The 26,006-nt window shown below is 37.5% G+C and overlaps 1 protein-coding gene across 1 annotated transcript in view; it reads right to left on the bottom strand.

The window, feature by feature from the left end:
• cpne5b (copine Vb) overlaps positions 1-26,006 on the bottom strand; it is a gene marked incomplete at both ends in the record, with an annotated part of 140,633 nt that overhangs the window by 85,606 nt on the left and 29,021 nt on the right. The window contains 5 exon segments of the mRNA XM_079242273.1: positions 13,250-13,326; positions 15,122-15,136; positions 16,010-16,049; positions 19,357-19,460; positions 25,867-25,913. Coding sequence (XP_079098399.1) covers positions 13,250-13,326; positions 15,122-15,136; positions 16,010-16,049; positions 19,357-19,460; positions 25,867-25,913 — 283 coding nt within the window.

The raw sequence follows: 26,006 nt of genomic DNA on the forward strand, positions 1-26,006 counted from the left end.
CGCACATAAATGTCACACAGAGAAGGAACCACCTTGAGGTGCAGTTTTTTTTCCCCCTACTGCCAATGTTTGTATACATCTGCATATTCTAGATATGTATAATGAGGCACAGTGGAGCATGGCTCACTCAAAGCGTGGGATAGGAACTGCTGGCAGCCATACCAACAGAAAGAGATGTGTAGCTTTATGACAGGTGAGGCGAGTGAGAAATGAAGAAAACCAAGAAGAAAAGCAGAACAGTCAGAGACATTCAGCCTGCAAAGAGAATCACATTTTTCCATTTTCAATCATGCTGGAGGAGTCCAAACAGATAAGGGGGATGAAAACCCACCTCCCTTTGATGGAAATCTTGTTAACAGGTTATGTCATAAATTGAAGGGAACAGATAGTTTAAGAAGAACAATTTACTGAAGTGTGACGGCAATGAGAGAAGGAAGAAGCAGCAGTAACCAAAACAATGTAATGCCAATAAAGATGATTTTCTTTGCAGATTATACACATTATAGCATGAAGTAGAGTCATGATGCAAAAGCCTCATTTCATACAACTTGTCTGTGACATCTGCCACCAGGGACAAGATTAGCTTGATGCTATAAGAAATAGCATAGCAAGCTAAGAAACATACAGTGGAAATTATTAAAACTGCCCAAAGATGAAATATTTTGTGTCATGATGTGATGTTTAATGTGTTTTCTAAGTTCTGGTTTCCTGTTTTATTTTGTAGTTTTCCCTGTTTAGTTCCCTTGAGTCTTGTTTCCTGTTTTGCCTGCTGTTCATTCGCTCACCTGGTTACATTTAGTTCAGTCATTCCACCTCGGTCTTGTTCTGTGTCTGTCTGTATTTATAGCCTTTGGTTTCAGTTCTTGTTGCTGGTTCATTCTTTTAGCTTCATGTTCTTGCTTCTCCATGTTAATTTGCCTTCAGTTTAGTTTTTTAGGATTAAAAACATCTTTTTTCTGCATCCCTGGCTCCCATCTCTGCATTTTGGGTCCACACCTCCACGCACCGTGACAATTTTGTTCATACACACCAAAAACTATTACCAAGTTACTCCTCACCAAGTCCAAGTTAGCCCACAGAGCTACTGAGCAGTGTGACTGAGACAGGTGACTCTTGACCGTCACTGTGGATCATTGCATCAATGTGAATAATGAAGCATGAAGAATGTTTACGGACAACAACATGGCACAGGAAAACTAAGGCAAGATCTTAAAGCCTTGAATATATATATATATATATATATATATATATATATATATATATATAGTCCAGACCCACATCTTAGAGTAACAAGAAGACATCTGTCAGTTCTGTTAAACTGGAAAAAAAAGAAAGATAATAGGATAATTTGGAATGGTTTAAGTGGATATTTGGACATGAAAAACTGGTGTTAGAGGGCAAAAACACAAGAAGCGATTTTTTCAAGTTGGAGATTTTTAATAAAACTGAATGCAGTGAGATAGAAAACGTTAACCATGTCAGCAAATCTTACAAAAAAAATCTCTTATTCTATTGTTTTATTATTAAAGGTTTTGTTTTTTTTTGTATTTCAGCAGTTGTGTTAAATTATTTTTTTTACCATGATTACACAATGCAACCTCTTTATTCCACTTCTGCATTTTGTCTGATAAGTATCCAACCCTATAACACTGTGAAAAACAAACTTGAAAATAGAATAATGGCGCCCCTATCAAATTGTACAATACATGCTCAATGCACATGTTTGGAAGTTCTACAATGCAACACAACACAGCAGGTAAATTTAGGACTAAGATTACCAAAGCTGGTCCTGCCACACAGATTTTTGATGTTTTCACAGCACGACTGAACCAGATCAGTGGGTACATGTGCTTGGGCAGAACTTGCCAACAAACTGTTGAGGGGGTCCATTTTACTTAATGGCTTACAAATAATCTAAAATTATTAGTCTTTTGACATCTTACTGAATCTGATCCTTCACTGCCAAAGAAACAAAAGTACGTTAAAAGACGTCTATAGCACTTGTGTGGATTCTGTATACAGAAAGCCAATTTGGCCAGGTGCACACATCAAAATGTCCCCAAATGTGTGTACCACGAAGATGCCCCGATGCATGCACCCAGCCAAATCGAAGATAGAGCCAAACTGCTCCAAAACGCCGGCAGCATGGGGCTCTCTCCTACAGCAATACCTGGTAGCCAATGAGTTTGAGCCAGTTATGTTGAAGCAGGGAAACATCTAAATCCTGTAGGACTGTGGTCTTCGAGGACTGAAGCTGGAGCTTTAGAGCCATAGTAGCTGTCTTCAATCAGCTTCCCAACTACACAAAATATCCCACAATTATTACAGAGATGATGGTTGCTTGTTTTTGCAGCTTGTAAAACAGCTAAATGGTTTCATGGAGCAGAAGTGGAAGAAGAGGACATTTTGCTTGCACACAGCATTGTGTAACAGTTTGAAACAGAAAAATGCTGCTTTTCTTTACAGCACTGGGTTTAAAGGGTTTACTCAGATGTGAAGAAGCCGCCTGGATGCAGTTGCTTCACAGTTCTTGTGGATTTGTCATTTAAGGAACAGTGCTTGCTAAAAAATGGACTAAAACTTTAAACAGTGACACAGTTCTATACTGCCTGGTTAGATGTAGCTGCTGGCGAACACAGAAAACTGTAAGAAACACAGTTCTAACAGCAAAGTCTCACCAGAAATAGTAAAATGCAAATGTTTCTCCAGATGTAACAATCTGGGCTTCAAAGTGGTCTGATGACATGTGGAATGGCTTTGAGCATGGTGATAGGACTTCATGATGCTCATGACCAAAAAGAACAACATTTCATGGGCAGGGATTGTGGATGTTTTCTTTCTAACTCCAACCACAGATTCCTAACATAGTTTTAACTTCCAATGTTAACTAATTGCAGATAGAATCAATAACTTATGGACACTTTGACGATGGCTGCTATAGGCCAGTAAAGAACCATGAAAGCCAAATGTAGACATTGGACAAGTTCTTACCGCCTCTGTTAAGCTGCAAAACATTTTTCCAAACTGCTGGTATTCTGGATTTAGTCAAGAAATTGCATTGGATCTGTAGTTAAAATTTTGGTAGTCTGCATTATTTACACAAAACAAATTATGTCCATCTTGCAAGCATAAAACACCTGTATAAAAATGGAAGCATTAACGGTTTCACATATAGTTGTTTTTATTATTCTGTTGTGTCTAAAAATAAAACACCTAATAAAAAGTGACAGATTTAAGACTCAAGAATAATGACAATTTTATATAAACCAAAATGCATATTGTGGTATTTCTAGATTAATAATAATACATTTTATTTAAAAAATGTCTTTCAGGTCACTCAAGGTCACTGTATAATAAAGACATGGAGAAAAAAGACAATAGCAAACAATAAATAAAATACAAATAGAAAACTGTGGAACAGAGTAACGAGACAGTATGCGGTCTTGAACAGGTGTGTTTTGAGGTGGGATTTAAACAGAGGTAAACAGTCTATGTTATGGATTTAGTGGTAGGAGAGAATTCCACAGATGAGGAGCTGAATGACTGAACGCTCCCCTCTCCGTGGTGCTGAAACGGCTCGAGGGATCAGTGAAGTGGATGGAGGAGGATGACTGCAACATACACGTATACTTTATACAAATGGGGAAAAGTACCATGTTTTGCCAAATGCAAAAACAAATGTATTTAAGTTAGAATCCTTCCAGGTTTTTGTCTTCTGCTTGATAATTCAAATCTCTGGAGAGAACAGTCTGAAACAGCTTGATAATATGTGAGTGCAAAGGTACACTGAGGGCATAGCTGATTGGGAGCTCATATGCAGACTGGCAAATTGTCTAATTTCATGCTTTGTTTGAGAAAAAGCTGATGTAAAATCAAAAAGTTAGCAGCCTGTCAGATGTCGTTGCCTTCATGTGCTGAAGATACAAGGTACCCATCTGTGAAACTTGAGTCACAACCAGAAAAAGCATTAATGAGCGTCTGAGTTGTTACAGATCTGCTTCTGCATACAGTTCTGCAAAATTACATTTTGAAGTTCATTAAAGCTACTTTCTAGCCAAGAAATACAAACGACTGTCAGAGCAATCTGTTTAACGAACAGCAAAACAAGGAACACAGCTGCTGATTTCTGTAAAAAACAGTGGTGGCGAAAGAATTCACCATCAGCGTCAGCTTACTAACATTGCTCAGATATGCTCATCTCATGCTCAGATATTGGAAACTGCCCTTTTCTTTTGTTGTCAAATACAAGAAGTGCTAAAATTAGAATTTTTACAAAAAAATCTAAAATTCTTTAAGCATTCTGTATAAAACAGTTTATATTATAATCCCAGTTCATTTTGGAAATGAAATATCTCAGTTCCAGTATGTAGCATGTTGGTCGGTGTGTCTGGTTGCCTCTATTGTCTTGCAGATAATTTTCCTCCAATTTGCCACAATGTTCTAGTAAACAGCTCTGACATTCAGAAAATATTGATGTGATAGAAGGCCACGCATGGTAAACACAGTTCCGCCACACTGTCCACCTGTCCAAGTTTTTTTCTGCATTTCCTGTTTTCTAAATTAAAGTTGTCTTTTTTCTCTTTTTCTCTCTTTAGTTCCTTTTCTGTCCTTTCAGTAAGAATCCACGTCCACTCCTTGTCCTTATTAGCTGTGGTCCTAAATAACATTGGACATGCTGGATACAGTTTTACATTGAACAATAGTACATTGGAGTGGCAAACAGGAGACAGTTTGGCCAAACATTAAGTGATGCAGTGAAGAAAAACTGAAGTGACTGTGACAGTTTGTCCTTTCCCACCTCTCTGAGCTTGACTGACAAGTGTTGTGTTTATGGTCATCTCCAGGATGTCAGTAACTGTGCAGCAGCATGCAGTGCTTAGGCAGCCATAATGTTTTCCATCATGTTTATGAGCTGTTTTGTATCTTGTAGTTTTATCTTCCTTATAATTAACTGTCTGAATAGCAGCTAAATGTGGTTAAAATGGTTTAGACAGCTGGGAACATTAGAGGTGGGACTTTAACACATTAATTATGATTATTTAATTACAGAAAGTTTACACATTTAGAAATTAGTGCATTTAATCACAGAACATTTGTCAGTGCACAGTTTCCTGGTATACCGTTTACACTGATGCACACTGTAGACGTCCGCTAAAACTAAAAAGCACTTTGGTGCTATATTTGGTAGGGCGTTAACGATATGCTTTTGATTTGATTCCCATTTTTTGGGTGCCGATTAGATTTAAATCGCGATTTTCAAAATTGTTCGATATTGCTGATTTTTTTTGTAGATTAAAAACGAAAAAAAAAAAAAATATATATATAATTTTCTTTTTTTATTGTAATTTTTCTTGATTTCAGTTAGAAAAAAAACACAGAAGCCAGACCATCATTCTGCTGCTATAATATCCAAGAAGACAAGTAAAAAGATCAATAAAACCAACAAAATGACAAAAAAAAATTATAGTGGATTAATTCTATTTAATTGAAAAAAAAATCCATTTTAACAAAAAGTGTATTTTAAAATTGTGAAACAAAAAATCCAAATTGTTGATTTTTCGATTACATTTTCCCACCCCTAATGTTTCGTGTTTTTTTGTTTTGGTTTTTTTTTTAATCCCTCCAGCAACTTTGTTTAAAGAATAAGCAACTATCAACAAGTTTAGCCACTTTTTCTGCTGCTGTTGAAGACTTTTGATGAGGAACCTAAAAGCAACGTAAGCTCCTCCCCCATCCAGAAGAACATGCAAGTAGAAGCCGGGTCACAGTCTTGTGTAAAAGAGTGTTTTTTTTTGTTTGTATGTTTTAAAGTTACAATTATTTCAGAAAAGCATTGATACAGTCATCGATACCACGGAATTGCATTGATACCCGATATCAATACTAGTGATGGACCAGCAGGCAAATGATGGACCGGAAATATTGAAATATAAAACATCTGTACAACATTTTTAATTAAAAAAAAAAAAACATAAAAACGGCCCAGGACAGAGCCCTGCTGGTTAACGGGTTAAATTAATTATCTAATTTTAAGGAAAGTAACATGTAGACTGCAGCTACTAGTCAAATCACCTCTTCAGGCCCAAGCTTTTTTTTTTTTACATAAATTTTTGTTTCACCTTGTTATTTAGGCTTGTTTGAATTCAATTATACGTCAAAGAATCACGTTTACTTTACTTTCATGTACTTTTAGAGAAAAATAGTGTCCACATATGTGGACTTGTGGACAGAAGAGCTAAAAAGTGCTGTCCACGTATGTGGCCACTAAGCTCCATGATAAAATGACATTTTAATTTTAGATCTGTTCAGTTTTGGCCTGGGATGTTTTCTATTTTTTCAACCGTTTCGAATAAAAAATTAAATTAAATGTATTTTTCCAGACATGAATAGAGCCTGATGTTTACAATATTGTCTGTGTCTGTTATTTCATTTAGTGGTCCACTGACTATTCTACATACTAGTCAATACAGATATAAGTGATATAATAATGAAGAGAAAACCCTTTAGAATTATGTAACGCATGCTGCATTCACTTCATATGCATTTATGTCTTGAGACAGAGAGACAGCACTGTCAAATCCAAAGCAATGATAAAAGAGCAAAGCGCCTTTGATGTTCAGATGAAACAAATGTCTTATTTGGCGGCTGGCTCTGTCACTCATACACACACCCACACACACACACACACACAAATGCACTCAAAATGTAATATATTTCTTTCAGTTTTATTTTAGAAAAAGGAAGTCATGTTGCCACTGCACAGTGGGTTCCTATAAATCCAGGAAACATCATGTTATGATTATGCTCTCTGACTACATACCAAGTCGGTTCAGTTAACTGTCAGTATGGATTTGATACCAGAAGCTGACGTGTCAAAAGTGCATCTGCTCCTGTCTTCAATACGTTCCATTAAATGACAAACTAAGTTAGCAGAGATCTTGAATGTGATTATTGATTTTTAAATTTATTTTTTTTATCCTAATTAGCCGTGAGGAAGACATTGCCTTAAAGCAGCACTACTGAACTTTGGCAGATATTCTCAGTGGGGCACGCCTGATGACAGCTGACTGCATCCCTGGAGCCAGTGTTGACTCTTGTCTTATCTCTTGCTCTGTCCCTTTCCTCTTTCTTTTCCTATTTTCCTCCAGCAATGGTCTGTTGCATTTCTGTGATGAATCAGACATGGTTTGTGTAAAAAGGCGATTATGTTGATAGTCGCTGCAGTGTGACACGGTGCACAAACCAAAACTCAGCTGCTGGACGAGTGCTTTCTGAGGCTTGGGAGTTTTATTTCTTAATTTCTGATCGACACCCATAGAATTATTTGAAATTAGCAACTTTTTATTCTGTTGAGTCCACCACTCAGAATGAAACTAATGGCTTTTGGTTAAGGCAGTTTTACCCCTGCAGAGTGAAAGTGGAAAGTAAGTAGATGTTACAAGGAACAGACTAAATTCAGATTTTTTTTTTGGACCAGAACTACTGCATGCAAGGCAGAACACATTCGTTAATATACATAAATCCCCATGAAGCATTTATTTAGATTAATAAGGCTGTTCAATATTGGCTTTTTGCTGATATCCAATGTATCGATTTTGTCCAAATCTTCATTTCCGAAACCAATGTCAACTGATACAAATATTTTTGGAGCAAACTGTGTCAAACAAACAAATATATCTGGAAAACTAAACATGGCATCTCTTATATTTTGTCATTTTGAGTTAGAGGAGACATAGCTGAAGAGTTTGATGTATAATATTTGCATATTATTTTCGTTTTAACTTGTGGTGTTCATGACAGACAGAGTAGATTTCATCATATAAGATGAGACGTTTTGGTGCATGTCTGGAAAAAAAAAACCCCGGTGACATCAACTCAGGAGGTTAAAACTGGTTACACTGGACAAAGCCAATTGATTTTGTTTGTTATAGATCAGTTCATATTAGCTCTTATTGTCACAAACCAGCAGACATAAAACTGAAGCTTCACAAAGAGATTTTAGACAATCTGCAGCGTTACACCAAGCTTAGATTTTCCCCAACTTTTTCCCATAAGTTCATTTTTTTCTTTACAGAAAAAATCCTTCTGCTGGGGTGTTGGGTACCAAATCTATAGTATTTTCTCTAGTTTAAACAAAAAAAACACAATACTTTTAGGAATAACTTTACTCCAAACAAGGGTTTTGGATCAAAACAAGAAAGTGTTACAACATTTAAAAGGGGGTTTAAAATTCACCTTTGGAAGTCCATCTGCCTCATTTACTCGTCTTTCTTGCTTTCTTTGACTCTTTCAAATGTAAAATTTCTGACAGAAGAGAGGAAAAGGTGATGTATAGCCATCAGCATGGCCGTTTGTCTTTCATAGCTGCATCTCTTTGCTCCAAAGTAAACAGATTTTATTTGGATAAATGTAGCTCATGAAGCGAACACTGACAAGAGGCTTTGGTGGTATGAAAAAAGAATAAACGCCACTCCATCCACCAAACAATACTATCCATTCTGTCTTCTAAAAAAAGGTGGGAGCTTATCAGCTAACAAAACAGGGTTTTACATTGGTTAATGACATCTGTGTTTAATGCCTTTTTGTTTTTTCTGCATGTTATGGTGAAGATGAGCCTAAGTTTAAGTAAGTCACACTCATAATTCATTACATGTCAGATGTTACAGGTCTTGTACCTGAATTAGAGTACTGCAGTTGAGAACATATGGCCAACATTACTCCATTATCTGTCTTCAAACATAAAAATCTTCACATTCCTATCTGCTTCTTTGCATGAGGTTTGCAGACAGACAGAATATTATGTCAAGGATCCTTCAAACCCTTTTACAATGGAGCAGCAGCATTGTCAACAGCAACTCGATTGTAAAATTAACCTCAAGAAGTGTGATACACTTCCAAGCAAGGCTTAGGCATGTTGATGTGAGGACTGAGGATATCATGAACGCTGGGTTTTTGGGAGGGTGGCAAATGATATTTACTGTAATGAATAATATCTAAAACGTAGAAATGAAAAGGTTTTTCAGGTTTTAGAAAATTATTTGTGCTTTCTAGAAGTGAAGACTCATTTTTGCATCACTTTTGTGCAGGAAATTAATTCAGTTGACTCAACGTCTGACTGATCGTTACCGTCACCTTCACTGTCTCTCTTTTCCTACATGTACAAAAGCCTTGTTTCCATAATGACAATGACAGTGGTTACTGCCTGACTAAGTAAGCACCTATTTCTGAAAGATTAAAGCAACACAATTCGCCATGGAAAAGAGGAAAACACAGGGACAAGATTAAAATGAATATATTCATTAATGAGGCACTTAAACGAGGCACAGAATAAAATCAACAAATTAAACGTAAAAGTCTCTAAATATTTGAGTAAATATATATGCTTAGATATGTGCATCTGTATGCAGGAAATGAGACTCAGTAAGAAGAGAAAACCACTGGTTTAAACTTGTAATACATAATATTTGCATCCTGTATAACATGTTTCTTTTTCTTCTCTGAACACTTTGATGCATAGTTTCCACATTAAACAGTTTACTAGCATTGATAAGCATGGTGTATTTGCACATTACTGGACATTTGTTATCAACCAATACACTGCCACTCAATGACGAATAAATACACCTATAATAAATTTTATATATTATATTATATATATATATATATATATATATATATATATATATATATATATACATATATATATATATTTATTCTGTAGTTCCCAAGTTTCCATCCACAGGAAAAGAAAGTGGTTTACTTATATTATTACAGAATATTTATTTTATATAAATACAACCACAGCTAATTCTATAAAATAGATTTTTTTTTTTTTAAAATAGAGTCCATAAAAGGTTAAGTTACATTCAAATTAAATATGTGCATCAGTTTCCATGTCTGTAGAAGTAAAAAATGGTATGTGGCACCATTGTTTTAATAATTAATGAATCAGAGGGTTAATGTATTTTTTCAGGCGCAGAGGTTGTCATGCGTTTGTGATTACGTGCATTTCTGATGAAATGCTTGTATTTACGTAGACCGAGGCAGTCAGAGATACCTCAGATAATGATTTATTCTGTTTAATGTTTTGTGCGTGCAGGTGGAAAGAAGCAGAGTTTGAAACACGACAAATAAACAAATGCTTTAAAACCTTCTCCCACTGGGTCAGTACAGCTCAGATAAAATGCTTTTGAATTTTCAAACGATGAAATATGAATCATTCTTCATGGGTATTCAGCACAGAATGCACCGCTGTGTGTGTGTGTGTGTGTTTGCTGCTTCTCCAACCCAGTAACCCATTCTCTGCCTCCCTAAAGAAGCTGTGACAAATATTCTTCACAGCCTCTTGAGTATAACTTGAAAACTTGCTGATCTGCATCTGTTTAAGACCACACAAACATGCCGTCCAGAGCACAGTAACGCCAGGAGTTCATCTCTGAAATGAAGAATGAGGAAAGTGTTCCACATATCCAGCAGAATCACACGCTCATTTATCACACTGCAGGAGAAATGAATGGAACTGGACATCTGATTCATGAAACTGTGTCAACCCACTAGAAATAAACCTGTTGTGCACATTTAGTTTTAACCACCCGCATGATGAAAAACATGTAGAATAAAGACGGTGGCAATTTAATGGCAGACCTGCCCTGAAGATTTAAAAAAATATAACTAAAACATTGATTTTGTTTTTGATTTTGGCTGCGGAGGTTTCCACCACAGCGGGAGCGCTTCACTTTACAGCCTTTAAATAGCGATTAAAGGCTGGTGTAAGAATACAATTTGGCAAGCGGTTGCGTTATCTCACAGCTGCAGAGTCAAATTAAAAATAAAATAGTTTGGCAAACACTCAACTTCTTTTTCTAACAGCGTCATAAATTCTGAGCTCAGAAATGGTTTGATATTAAACTCAGAACAACATTATTAAGGTCATATTCTATTCTATAAGGGGCTTGGAGCACTTGTATACTTGCACAGCTAATGTCCCCTAAAGCAAGCAAAGATCATAAGTGGAGGGAAAAACACACACACACACACACACACACACACACACACAGCATTTTGCAAACTTGTCATCAATGTGCAAGACAAATTATGCATTTCCATTTGTTAAATCTTCTTTTAATACCTATAATTGATGCATTTTAGCTGCATTCATGACTGAGATGTGCCCCCCCCCCCCCCCCCCCCCATCCTGTTTTATCATTCACCGCTACCAATAACCTGCAAAAACAAGCGTACATGAAATGGTCATGTGTTTTTACTCCGCTAAGGCAGTGTTTCTCATTTTCGGTCCTCAGGCCGCCCTGCCCAGCCTGTTTTAGTCATGATCTTCCACCAAAGCACCTGAGTCAGATTATTGAACTTCCTCATCAAGTTATTTGCAGCCTGTTAACGAGTCCTTTATTTTATTCAAGTGTGTTAAAGTAGGGTTGCCTATAAAACATGCAGGGCAGGGGGGGGCTGAGGACCGGAACTGAGAAACACTGCACTATGGGAAATTTTATTTGTCAAGTGTGTGATCTTGCCTCTCTAAATGAATTTAAAGGAAAGCCTGCCATTAATGCTTCATTACACAGACACAGCTACAGAAAACAAAGAAACAGGCACCAGTCCAGCCGTTGAATCTGATTTCACCAGTAAGGCGTAAACATCCACAGCTGTTGTAGAAAGCTACAGAGGCACTTGGGTGTCCGTACTTTGTTTCTTTAGAGGCTACAGAAGGCTAGATTACCACTGTGAGCTCTCTGTCAGGATTCCTGGAAGGAGACACCAAAGGTCATGACATCCAGAGCAGCACTGCCATGATTCTGGCAAGGAAAGGAAAATTTGACCACATGACCCCAGTCCCCCACTCCCTTCGCTGGCTCTCGGTAAATGTCAGCTTTCAATGGAAATTCTCCTTCCACATCAAAGCATAAGCAGCGTAAAGAAAGTCATCCAACACCTAAAAAAGCATGAGAAACTTCCACTACATAGAAAATCATCTCCTCCCCCCTCCAGGCTCCAGGACTGAGCTGCACACAATGGAAAACAGAGCCTTCCAGGAAGCAGATCCACTGTGGAATACCATGTTCCACTGCCTGAGACCACCACTGACGGGGGACTCATTTAATAATGCTTCAAAGCTTTCTTATTCTAAAAAAGTGCATCAATAGTGTAAATATCTATGGATTTTCAATGTGTTTTATCAGTTGTTTTTTTTTTTTTTTTTACTATGTAGTACTACACAAGATCTGTAATAATAATAATAAATACTTTCCAAAGACAATTTCTCATTATAGATTTTTGTTAACAGACCATTAATTTGCAAGGCACTGATTTTCTTCACCACAGGCATTACCATTATATGTTAGCATTAGTTTTGTGCAGTCTCTGCAGTAAAATCAACTCCAGGTTTCAGAAAAATCAGCACATCCTCAAGTAAGCAAGCTATTAAACATACTGCAGGTAAGTTGTTTTAAACTTTGGCTGAATTTCAGATATTTCAGTAATACAGATAACACTTTCCGAAGCTGTGTTGTGTGTGTGAGTGTAGCTTCTAAATGACCTGAATGGCACAATAGCGTGGCAGAGGATGGCGATGAAGATGGTTGGCAGATGTAGAGATTACAGGATATCCCATTAACACTCCTTTCTGCTTAGCCAGTGTAAAAGCACAGTCAGAGGAGACTAGCTGTAATTTGGGTAATTTTGCTCGGTGCTTTTCCCTTTTCTTTAATGACAATAATTATCTGTGGAAAACATCTGTAGATGCGTTGTCTCCATCCTCACTCCCCCTCTTTCTTTGTCTGATCAATGTCTTTTTCCCACATCTCTGTCTTAATCACCCATGTGTCTTTTCTTCCTCCTCCCCTTCTCTCTTTATCTCACTCTGCTTCTGTCTCTGACTCACTTTCTTTTCTCCCAAATGAGCATCTCTTTCTGTCTATTCTACCAATCCCTAAGTAATATTAGTCCTAGTATCTACACACGACATCCTGATGTATTCCTGTTGGCTAATTTAAATCATCTTAGAAGCCAAAAGTATGAAGATCATCCCTGCACTTGGTCAGAGCTCACAGGCTGTAATAAAATGCAGCTCCTTTAAGGTTGTTATTGTGCTGTATCATGGAGTGGGACTTTGATAAACAAGCTTACTTGCATCTAAAACAGTTTTACTCTGAACTCTCTCTTACCACAATGAAGTGTCTTGAAATCACATTTGGAGTCAAAGTGCATGACAAAACTGCCTGAAACGCTTACTCACCCCAGTGGTTTTTCCAGTCGACTGGCTGGTGATCCAACAATCTCCCCAAGAGTACAGAACACCTGACCCAAAAAGTCCTGGAGGGAATGAAGAAGGGAACGTTGAAAAGAACAGAGGAAAGGAAAGAGGAAAGGCAGGATTGAGGATTTCAAGGGAGGGAAAAGGCAACACATCAGAGTATGATCAACCTTAAATACTAACTTTAAGAATATTGTACAGTAATATTTTCACTGGAATCGTGCAAATTTCAAAATATATTTTCTAAAATAAATAAAGAAAGAAAGAAAAATAAAACTTGTTCATTCATGCATATTCACACTGGAGAGTCAAACTTAATAATAATGGCTTGTGCATCAACAATTTTGTCATGCAGAACATTCAACTTTAGTATGGCCTCAACATTTAAAGGCTTAGGAGGAGCTAGACAAAAAAAAAACTGCTAAACAAACAAATCAGCTCCAGTTTTGGTGCATTGCAGTTAACTGAAATGAAAATGCCATTGTAACAACTATAGTTAAACATGCATATTTTAATTCTGTCCTAAACTTTATCCTGACAAAATGTAAAAATTTACAAATAAGTAAAGAAACATCACAATAGTATTGTTGAAAATGGGGGAAAAGCTTTCTTTAATGGGGAAAAAAAAAAAACACACCAGACGTTCCTTAACTGAAGCCAGTTCAACTGCCTGAACCTAACAAAGCAGCGGCTGAAAATAAAAAGTGTCTCAGTGCGAATCAGCTACTAATCAACACTTCACTGCACCAAAGACTGACGAGGCCAGTCGAAAGTCAACGCCAGCGAGACACACCTGGAAACCAGTTCCCTGCATTTAAAGGAATTATGCTAAAGTAGCTTCCTGTACATTAAAGCATGACTGATTCTAACAAAGGGTGAGTATGTGATGTCCAAATTTCTTGAAAAACCTCACTCACTTGAAGAAAACAATTACTTTATAATGCAATAAATGGCTGTAATTTGCTAAAAACAAGATGTTTACCAGCTTGAGTGGTAATTTCAACAGTTATTGTCTGGCTTATTCATATTATATTAATAGTTTTATCACTTACACACATTCTACAACAATACATAAAACTGCTTTAGCTACACCTAAGTACATACAACAAACTAAAGCAGACATCTGAATGATTGACTTTGCAGTGACAAAATCGTAGACGCAGCAGCAAGCATGCATACTGACTCTCAAGAGGATAACAGACTCCCTGTTCTTCCTGTTTATGCCTCGTGTCTCATTGCCTGTATCCACTTTTGTCTCAGTAGAAGTTAATGCAACCATGACTCACCTTTTCAACACAAATTCTGATTTAATGAGTTAAAGAGGATAACAGGCAAGTAGGAGAAGATGGAGGGAGTTATACACCACAAACAGAGATAAGAAGGGATATTGCCAACAGCAGTGGTGTTTGTGGAGACAAAAAATCTCAATACTTCTCACCATCAATATGATCAATGATCACCACCTTTTTTTTGACAAGACAGACCAGAAATCAAACATTTTCAACTTAATATACTCAACAGACTTGAATATAATTAATAAACAATCCATTTTTTTTGTCTCCCAGTGAATCTCTGGTTTGTTTTGTCGACTGTTTCCACTCACAAAGCATGAGGCTGGAAAATTTAATCATGATGACATTGTTTCAAAAACTGCTGAAAGACATAATGACTGAGTGTTTTGGCTACTGAGGAGTGTTCTGAGACAACAACAACTGTTTGGAGCCGCTAGAATGACTTGCTTTGGCTTTCAGCTGTTTGATTCTGACGAGTTAACACCATCTTCCCTCTGAGACGGACCATTAATGAGCGACAGTGGGCATGCAGTGTCAGTGTGAGAGAGATGCAGGGACCTACATTGAGTTCTGCAGGCTTCCAGAAAAGTTGGGCGGCAGCAGCAACAACAACAACGACAGCGACAACAATAACAACAACAGAGCACATCATATACCAGGACACATCACTGTACAGAATACCTAACACTCCTAGTGCTGTTCAAAGTGAGAGCAGAGAAGCACCGACATGCTGTGGCAGAACTAAAACCCAGAGCACATTACTGGTGGAACTGGAGCAACCGATGGAAAAATGCAAATCCCTGACATCCAAATACATCAAATAATCATCAAGAATGATTATTTTAGTTCCATGCTTTTTGTCAATGCTTTGTGTCACCATAGTTTCCAGTCCGGATGAATATAAAACAACATATATGATACCAGTGGAACAAAACAAAGTGCAATGTAATGTAATACGTTGCTTACAGTGGAAACTAACAGGGAAAAGCATTGCCTTCTGAAACGTTTCTACACGATGCACGGCAAGTTCTTACACAGCGCCTATCACTGCAGTGCCACTTTAACAAAAAAAAGAGACTGTGGAAGGATAACTAATATGTTATGTCGAAACACAAATTGCTTATTTACATGATAATCAATAAATAGAATTGTGAAAATTACTAAAAGCAACATTGTGTAAAGAGAAAAACAATCAATTGTATTTGGATATATATGATCAAGCAATAAAAGGGATTTGCTTTAATCCATTGAAAAGAATAAACAATCATGCTTCAGGCAGCAGCCAAAACCCACAGAAGAAAAAACCTAAGCATGACATTTCCAACATTAATTCAAGTCAAATCAAGCAATAACTTTCCACTTCTTAGAGCATTTCAAGCCAGTGATTCTGATTTCATTCGACATTTCCATGTTTTTATGGTTAAAGGTTTAAATAAGTATGTGTACTCACATGTTTGGACAGATCCGGGCTTTTGGAGTCTACATCATACCTAAAAAGAGAAAAAAATAAAAGCAGAGGAGCAATTTTTGCATGAAAAGTAAAGCTGAGACATTAGAGGAACATCCAGACATTTACTGATAGGCTTTTACAGAAAAGTTTTTAAATAGATCCTGATGGTCTCCAATAACTCAGGGAAAAACAAAAAGGAAGAATAATGTATGAAAAAAATAAGATCATATTCTAGTATGTTTGGTTAAAAAGTGTGTATGAAAACATGAGTGAACATCATGTGAAATAAGAACAAAAGAAAAGGAAAATAATAGCAAATGTGTAAAGTGAGATGACGGCAGGATGAAAAGACGCTGAAGCTGGAGAAGGGTTCAGCAAGACCGTTTTTCATGTGAGCTGGACCTCATTTGATTTGCATGTCAATATAAAGCAATGAAAGTGAGGGAAATGAAGCATATGTGATGTACCAAGATTAAACATCTGATGAAACAATGGATGCTGCTCACCTATCAAACAGGAACAAACAGAGTGTAATGTTGAGTAAAAGCTCATATTTTATTTATTTATTTATGTTTTGGTTGTGAGAACAGACTTTTCCATCATCACTGATTCTGATTCTCCTCAGAAACAATGAAAAATGAAAGAAGCTGCTGCAGTTGTATAAAAGGCCATTTAGCTTTGACTTGAAGGTGAAATTAATTTTCAGAGTAGCAAAAACTAAAGCAAAAGGAAAGATGAAGTCATTTTTTAAAAAGGCATAGTGGTTTAAAAGATGCAGACTTTCCTGAGCAGAAAACTTCCTGATGAAAGGCAGAATAAGTTAATGACAGTAATTAAAATAAAAAGTGGCACTCTGTCACAACACCATTAACTAATCAGGTGGCTTGCTGTTAAGTCCTATCATCCTGGTTACCGTTGCTAAGCGTGCCATCCTTAACTTCTTGCATGGCAAGTATGTAATTTAGTGTAATTTTTGTTTGTTTTGTTTTTTTAAACAGCAGCAGTGAGTTGACTGATATTATGAAATAATGATTCTATTATGTGACAGAGATATCTGTAATATCAGTTTTTATTGATATTATTAAATATTATGTGTACACATTCCTATTGTTCAAGTTTTTTAAAACAGAATCTTTATGCAGAATTTTTAAGCTGGATAGGTCAACAGAGGCCTGACGTGCACCTTTTCCAGGCACGACGTGCACCTCTACTCGCAGTGCAGTGACATAGAAGTTCTCCCCTGTGATTGGTCACCTTGTGATTGGGCTACATGTTGCAGCCCATCGCTGAATTTGTGCAGTAGCAACTGTGTGACTTTATGCCTCAATGCGAGAGTACATTTCTCAGTCTGCACCAGTCCTACCATATGCAGACACCACATTAGCATAAATCTCACTCCATAAATGTATGTGCATGATAGATATGTACATGTTACACAGCTAAAAGGCTGGGAATAAAGTTGTGTGTCACCGTTATTATTGGAAAATGTGACATTTATGACTTACAATTCATTTTCTATTCATCAGTTTTACTAGTTTCATCCACACAACTGCAAAAAGAATATGACTGCATTTTGAATGAGGTCCAGCTGCCCAAACCGGACCTGGCCTAATCAAGCAGATTTGAGGTTTAAATTTAAACAAGTGGCAAGCAGAAAATGAGAGACAACTGAGATATAACTCGTTAATATCCAAACAAAAGAACGAAATCTGAATTTCCTGGTTAAAAGGTCTTAAAGCAGGGGTGTCAAACTCCAGTCCTCGAGGGACGGTATCTGGCTGATTCATGTCAAATGGATCCAGCAGCTTCTGGTCAACCTATTTATGAATGTTGGTCAGGTGTGTTGGAGGATGGAGACAACAACAACCTGCAGGATACTGGCCCTCGAGGACTGGAGTTTGACACCTGTGTCTTAACGTGAACTACAAACCAGTTATTTCATCATTCAAATGGCTTTAAGGTGTCAACCCTTTTTTTTTTTTTTTTTTTTTTTTTTTTTTTTTTTAAATGAGGAAACTAAAGTCTACCACACAACCACGATCAAGCTGCTGATTTACTTTCCTTTTGAGTTCAGATCCAGCAAAGCCAGTCGTAGATTCTAACACTTAACAAGCACTCATTTTCATGGGAGCCAAATACTGGTTCCAAGCTGGAGTTGACAGCATCTGGCATATTATTTGCTGTGTTAACTTTTTAACCTTAAACTCTGGGACAGTTATTAGCTCTGCAAACTGACATGAAAGGTAGAATATGGATCTCATGGTGTGGATGTTTAACTTGCTCCCATGAGAAAATGCAAAATAAATGTGATGATTCTGATTAAAATCCTGCAGATGCACAGACGCTCAAAAAACATCCAAATGCCACTTTTTTCACTTACTTGCATAGATACATGCTTTTTTTTTTTTTTATTCAACAGCACATGAACACTGTATGTCTTCATATATGTCCCCCTGCATCATTAAATCTGCCTTTTTTTACATCGCGCTAGAGCTCATTTGCCTCCAAACACTTAGAAGATGGAAGGAAGGGATGGTGGAGGGCAGTGAAGCAATAACCTTCATGCTAGCAATTTATTTATTATTTGAGTTTTATCCTTCACCTTTTCCACAGTTACTGCACTTCTTTTTTTTTTTTACTTCCCTATAACTTAGAATTCTTTACTTTCCTGCTGCATGATAAAGAAAAAAAGTAGTTTTCCTGTTAGATCTACACAGTTATGGCTTATTTATTTCACTATTTACATATAGAGATTGTCTTCTTGCCATGGAAGACAACAGCTTACAGATACTTTCCCATTAATGGAATGTGATACGATATTTTCCTATTACACATTCTTTGCTAAGAGTGTTTTGGTATTTTATTTAACCCATAAATGAGCCAAACAAACATGTAAATAAAGTGGTGTTTTAGTGAAAAGTGAGACTTGTTTAATTACAAAAAGATGACTTGTGGCAGAGATTGTGAATGGGACTATTTTGAATGAAACCATGAGGACTTCTTAATCCTGACCTAGTAGTTTTAAAAGCCTAAACCCATCCCAGCGGTTTGACATCTTACACCTGATTAGGAAAAGTAAAGTTTATATCTGAAGCAACAGTAACAAACAACAGTTATGTTTTGTTGTTGACTTTATGCCTTAACAAGACTTGGTCATTTATTTTGGGATAGTTTATGAAGAGTCCGTTTATTGTTTTTAGTAGACTTCTGATGACACTGTGGTAATGATGTGAGTGTGTTGGGGACTCACCAAACTAGCAGTTTTTTACATTAAGCTTATTGTAATAGCCATAGAATTAGCACAGAATGGAGGGAAACTAGTAGAAAACGAGGAAGAATTAACTCACAAGTCAAAGCGAAGACTCTGCTTCTCCTCAAAGAAGTAGTCCAAGATGTACTTTCTAACAAAGTCGGGGTTCAGAGTGTTGTCTATCACCTCTGTTCGGCCAAACTGCAGGAGGAACAAGATGGATGGAGGTCAGGAAAGAAGAAATGATGAAAGAATAAGCAAGAAAGCAAACTATTAAATAACATATGCCCAGTTAGCAGTGCAGCCTGCTTGCAGTTGAAGCTTTTTATACATTTTTATTTCGTCTTCAGACTTTAGCTCACCTATTACACATAAACAAACACGAATTAACATCAGCCTGATTAATGGCTGTGCTTTCACACGCCGAGCTGTGCAGGGAAAGCCAGGGGTGTGTTTCCTGGTTCCTTGATCCTCACCCTTTCGCTCACATTAATTACAGCAGGATAACCCAGTCGTTAACCCCACGGAGAAAAAGAGATGAAATAAGACATGAGAAAAGTGTTTGCGCAAAGAAAAACAAGACAGAATGGAGGAGAAATGAAGCAAGGAAGGAAAACTGTTGACCATGTAGAGAAAGAAGTCAGAGGAAAAGAGGGCACTGGACATAAAAGGAAGTGGGAGAAAGGGAGTGGGAATGAGAAGGAGGAGAAAAGTAGCGATTAAGGCTTCCTAATTAGTAGGATTCACACTCTATAAATGCCAAATGCAGAAAAATATGCCAGAGAAGAGCTGGCAAAGACCCAGAAAAGCCACATGCAGATACTGCACAATAAGCCGATCAAGACTTTCACATATAGAGAGTTTATAAATAAATTATCTCCCTTTTGCATGTGCTTCCAAAGAAAAAGATAAGATATTATTCCTAAGGAGACCATGTTCCCAATGTCGAAAGGCTAAGTTCAAACCCCGTCGCCGTGCAGGTGAGACGGGAGGCAGAGATTGACCCGTCTCCATTTTTTTCTATTTGTCTGTGTAAACAACTCCACAAAATCCTTTCAAGGATGGGATTTGAAGCACTCTGGTGCTGTTCTTGTGTCTGTTCTTTCTCAGCAGCAGCTGAAAACGCCAACTTTATAATCACAAAAAGCCTATACGTTGTTGGGAGCCTGTAATAATTTTATGTCTGCATTACAAGTTTTGCTTGTAATGCAGACATACTGCAATATGACTTCATATTCAATATAGTAAAAAAAATTATTAAATAATTTTTTTTTTTTTTTTAAAAGGACATTGTAGACAACTATAACAAAAGAAATTATACAAAACCAGTCACCATTCTTTGTTTCCATATGGATTCAATAACTGAATACTATCATTTCCCATCAGCATGGGAGAAATGTAAAAAGAAGGGACGCTGATATTAAACATGTGCGACACTGAGTTTCCTGCAGGTGTTGATGAGCCTGTAAGAAAGTGAGCAAAGAGGCAAAGATGAGCTCTGTAATGTGATTTCCCTGCTGAGTGCAAGAGACAATACTGTGCTGCAGAGTTCATTAGATGCTGCTGGGCTGCAGGAGTTGGCTAATGAGAATGTGGCAGGAAGTCCCTGACCTGCACCTCAACATTAATGCACACACATACCCACACCAGCTCATACAGATAATTGTACATATGGCAAACTGAACTCTTCCGGCAACAGGCTTAAAGCGTCTCATACGGAAATGGGAGCGTGTCTGTAAAACACAGTCACACTGTGAAGCAAGCTTTCTTAAAGGCTTGAGAAAAAGGGAGGGGAGTACTTAGATGTGAGGATAATCCACTATCTTGTGTAGTTTTTCTTCCCCAAACCTGACGAAGATTCCATTATCTTCTTCCCTGGAGCACGCACAGAACAGAGCTGGGGATTTGTGACTCCCAAATGTCTTGTAGTTTTTTGTTTTTTTTTGGCCAACATGGGTTTTTACTCTCCTAGCAGCGTGTTCAGTAGACAGTAACACCATGCTGATATAATGAGCTTGGTGGTGTCTTGTGTTTTCTAAGACGTAGGCAAATGATACTTGTGTGAATTAGTGTGAGACTGAACTTTTTTTTTTCCTGCTTTAACCTCCAGTGGAAAGCATTTCAGTTTTGTTTTGTTTTTTTAACAAAATCAAGTGAAGAGGGAAAAAAAAAAAAACAAATAAAATCTCAGAGAACTGAGCAACACCCCGTGAGAAGCAGGGTTAAGGGTGCGAGAAAGCTCTAGGCGGCCCGATGAAGCAACTTATTTCATACATGTGAAATAGATTACAGTGTTTGGGGCTTCATGTGATACCAGATACTGGGCTTTTTCAGACAGAGCTGTGATTGCATCAAAAAAATCCTAATACATGTACACAGAAACAGACAGATGAGGGAATGTTAGCAGCATTATTCAATATAAGCATACTTATACATCGCTAAACTCCCTCAAACCCTTTATTGATCACTTTGCACAGATACAAGGAAAACACTTACCGAGGCAGCTGACACACCAACAACTTGGAATTCACGCTCACAAACACAATGCATGCCCTCAGGAAAACTACCGAGAAGCTTCCACACATTATAATGAATTCTCCTCATGTGCACAGCGTAAATATTTCCTCTTACACGCACATAGAAAGCCATGCACACTGCATGCTGAAATGTTCTCACCAACACTGGTGAAGGGCTCCTACATGTATTATTGAAAAGCTCTGACAACATCTCATTGGTGCAGATATGAGGTGGCTGCTGATGTAAGAACTAAACCCTTAAGCACAGTTAACATGTGTTTGTTTATATGGTCACCAATTCTGTTTTTTGTATGTTTCATTTTGTTTTGTTGTGTTTTGTTTTTTCTATGTCAAGAATTGCAGCCTGCTTGTGTTTCAGCTCTTTTCATTTAAAACCAGTTCATGTTCAATCCTTTCAAGATATTTTTATTTTCACAATAGAATGTTGCAAATTTAAAACAGATAGAGACCTGATTTCTTTTTTCTGGTCTGTCGAAGAAATCTTTTCTTCTGGACTTTGTCCAAGAACAACAGCTGTGCTGCGTCGTTTGTTTCCCCACTTTGCCGGAGAAACGAAGTGATAGGCAACATTTACTTAAAATCTGTCAATGTAACACATGTTTACTGGGTTGTACTTGTGCCAAAAAGAGCAGAACTACAACAATACAGCCAGAGAAGAACATTGTGGTCCGTCTCTATACTCTGTCCGACCCCTGCAGCTCCCAGTCCATGCTGTCACCAGCTGATTAAAGCTGCATTAACGGCTGAGTTTTACAGTTATGCTTGCAGGCAGTAACATTTCCTGTGTTACAACTTAAACTTTGCTGATTTCAGGAGTCATGATGAATATACTCAATATAACTGAGACTGCAATACGAAGCAGGGAATTGTTGACCAATCACAAATCTTCAGCTCTATAAGCCCCGCCCCAAGTGAAGGGTCATTTTAAAAGTAGTTCCTCCACATTTTAAGGCTGAAAATGTAATCTCTGGGTGTCCTTTAGCTCCTGCTTCCTGCATTTAAAATAAAAGGAGCCAAACCCCAACTTGCCCCCACCCTGAAAAGCATCAATATATCTTGAAAAAGTCCAATTCAGTTTAGTTGCAGCTCTAAGCAGCCAATGCCATCACAACAGAACAAACTGTCAAAGGCTGTAAAATAAATGGGGCCCTTCTTCAATTTAAAACACTATCAGTGAAGCAGGTCAGTGGAATCTGACAAGACACATAGACCCACGTCAGCCAAGTCATCACATCACTGACCCACAGCGGAGTCTCCTCAGAGTCAGCATCCAACTATGTACTGACTGGTGTTGTGGAGCCCCTTCAGAAGAAAAGACTAGACAGGCAACTCATCACATATCAATTTCAGAAAATGACTTCCAAAGCAGTAAAGCAGGTGCTGGATCACTACACTCTGATGTTCGGTTACACCTTAGCTTCATGGGAAAAGTGGATAATCAATAGTGTAAAACCTTCACACACCATCATTTGCCATCAAAAAGACACCCACATGGGAAGAAAAAAAAAAAGAGCAGCGGGGGATTTATGTAAGAGCAGACTGATGATCCTCACTGCTCCCTTTAATCTCTGAAGAAAAATATCTCTCCTTCCAATTTTATGACACACCACCTTCTTATATTCATAAAAGACAAGTGACTTGCTGTGTCAACTTCAACTGCCAACATCACACAACGTTTGATGAGAAAACCCCCGATACATATTTTTTCATAGTCAGAATCATAAGATACACTTTTATTTCTCCCAAAATCTTACTCGTATACAGTGTCAGTAAAAAGTTTTGACACGCCTACCCATTCATGTTTAATGTGTAAGCGTGTCCATACTTATGCCTGATGACATACACAACCAGTCAAAAGTCTGGACGCACATTCCCTATTAAATCTCCTGGGAAAGTCATGTCGTTACTATTGTTTGGTATTACTCATGACCATTGTTGGTATTGTGTCGTGCATCCTTTGTATTGTAAGGTTTTGATTTGTGTTATCTAGGGGTGGGATTTAATAAGTTTTTCTTCTTCCCACTCCTTTTCGAGCTTATATATATATTTTTTTTTTGGTTATGTATATGTACATCTTGGTATTGGTTTTGTTCATCTGCTCGAAATAAAGTTACTACTACTACTACTACTAAAGTGTGTCCAAACTTTTGACTGGTTCTGTTTATCTGTCATGCTACATTTATTGTATGTAAAGATTGCAAAAATCCAGCTTTTAGTCCAACTTTACCTCAATCTTACCATTGTGTCTGTGCAATGATGCTCAGCAGAATCAACTTCTGACTCCTGGTTTCCTGTCTGACGATTTTCAACCCAAGTTACGTTTAGATAATTGTATTCAGCGCGTAGTTTGTTTGCCATGTTCCACGATATTTGTATGGACTTAAAAGAGCCAATGAGAAATGGATTAATAGTCAGATAAGAACATATCCTTTGACCTATTCAGGGGAGGTTAACTCCCCATCCAGCTTCATTTTGCATTTTTGCTTTTCACAGTGAGTCTTTTAAAAAATTATGGATGCATTCCATGTGTTATGTTGTTTATCCACCTGCACTGCAAGACAACAGAGCACGCAGATGCCTTGTTAATCTCATATACATCAAAAATGACAAACGTGCTCTCCATCAAGGTGCATGAACATGACAGGCTGAAGCAAATGGACCCTTGACCTCTGCGCTACAGGCTGCTGTCAGAAGATGTTATTTAAAAACTACTTGATGAATCACCTGTTTGGCCTTTCTTATTTAGTCTGAGGTGTTCAGGATGGCTAATGAAACATCGCCAGGAGCTGCATCCAACACCCACCCATTCTTGACCACATGATGAAAGACGTGACGAGTAATCTCTGCAAGGAGACTAACTTAAATCTTTATTGGTGGACGGAATAAAAGGAAGAATAATTTAGTTTATAAATAAAGCACAATGGAAGGCTCATTACACTGGCTTTGTTTTGTGCAATTTAATTTGATTAACAAGTTGTTCTACTATGTGTGTGTGTGTGTGTGTGTGTGTGTGTGTGTGTGTGTGTGTGTGTGTGTGTGTGTGTGTGTGTGTGTGTGTGTGTGTGTGTGTGTGTTTTTTTAGCACTTGTTCAGCTACATGTAAAAGAAAGCCCACGCCCACACAACCATCTGTTATATACAAGCAGGTGAAGATAAAAACAGCAGATAAGGGTCTCCTGACTGCATAAATAGAAGTCAGATGCAAATACAAATAAACACCTGTTGCATTGATTCGTGTCATTTTATTCCTCCGCAGTAGATCAGCTGTGAGTGGAAGTAATACCTCAGGTAAATTGGATGCACTGTGTGCTAAACTATTTTGTCAAACTTGGGTGGGTGAATCCCACAGCTGCTGTAGTAGGTCGTATCAAATGTTACTATAAACAAGCTGTATATTTCTAAATGAGCTGGTTTGCATCTAATTTGTTTTCAGAGCGATAAAAGCACAAAATCTTTAAAATCCTCCTTCTGCACCAAGCGTCCATTTCTTTGAGATCTACTTTGCCAGGTTTTCAACAATGTTTTTGAAGAAATAGATCAAGATGTCTCATAAAAACAGATGCAGTTTTTACCGAGGACCAACTTAATACTTTGTCCTTTAACTCTCTGATGCATGAATTATTAAAAAACAATGCCACATTTTTTTCACATGCAACATTTTACTTCCGCAGGCATGTACAGAGACTTACAATTAAATGCTTTAAACTTGTATAGTGGTTTGGGTTTGATAAAAGAACTACACAAACCAAAAGTTTCACGAAAAGAGTTGAATAAATCCCTCCCAAATGTGATGCTCGACACAATGATCATCACATTGGGAGTATTTTTCTTTTGCCATTTCTTTTCCTTTTTGTTTTAAGTTTCCAATTAGGGATATTTCCATGACATTTTCAGAAAACTGACAGAGCAGCTTTAATGAATTGTCAGAAGCAACAACTGGGTTCTCTCAGTGAGAAATATTAAAGCAAAACAAATGAAATGTCTTAAAACAACAGCTTAATTGGACAGACCTCCTTTCCTCTTTTTCTATTAATCAGAGTGTGTGCATGTGTTTCTGTGCATACACTCACCTCTCTCCACTGTTTGGTTTCAACTCCCTGCGTGTAGAGTACGCACACTATGAAAAAGTATCAGAAAGAGAAACAAAAAGATTAAATATTGTACAAGAAAGACAAATGAAGAGCCATAATGACACAAACACAAACTAAAT

This window comes from Telmatherina bonti (assembly GCF_933228915.1).
Source record: "Telmatherina bonti genome assembly, chromosome: 6".
Taxonomy (NCBI): Eukaryota; Metazoa; Chordata; class Actinopteri; order Atheriniformes; family Telmatherinidae; genus Telmatherina; species Telmatherina bonti.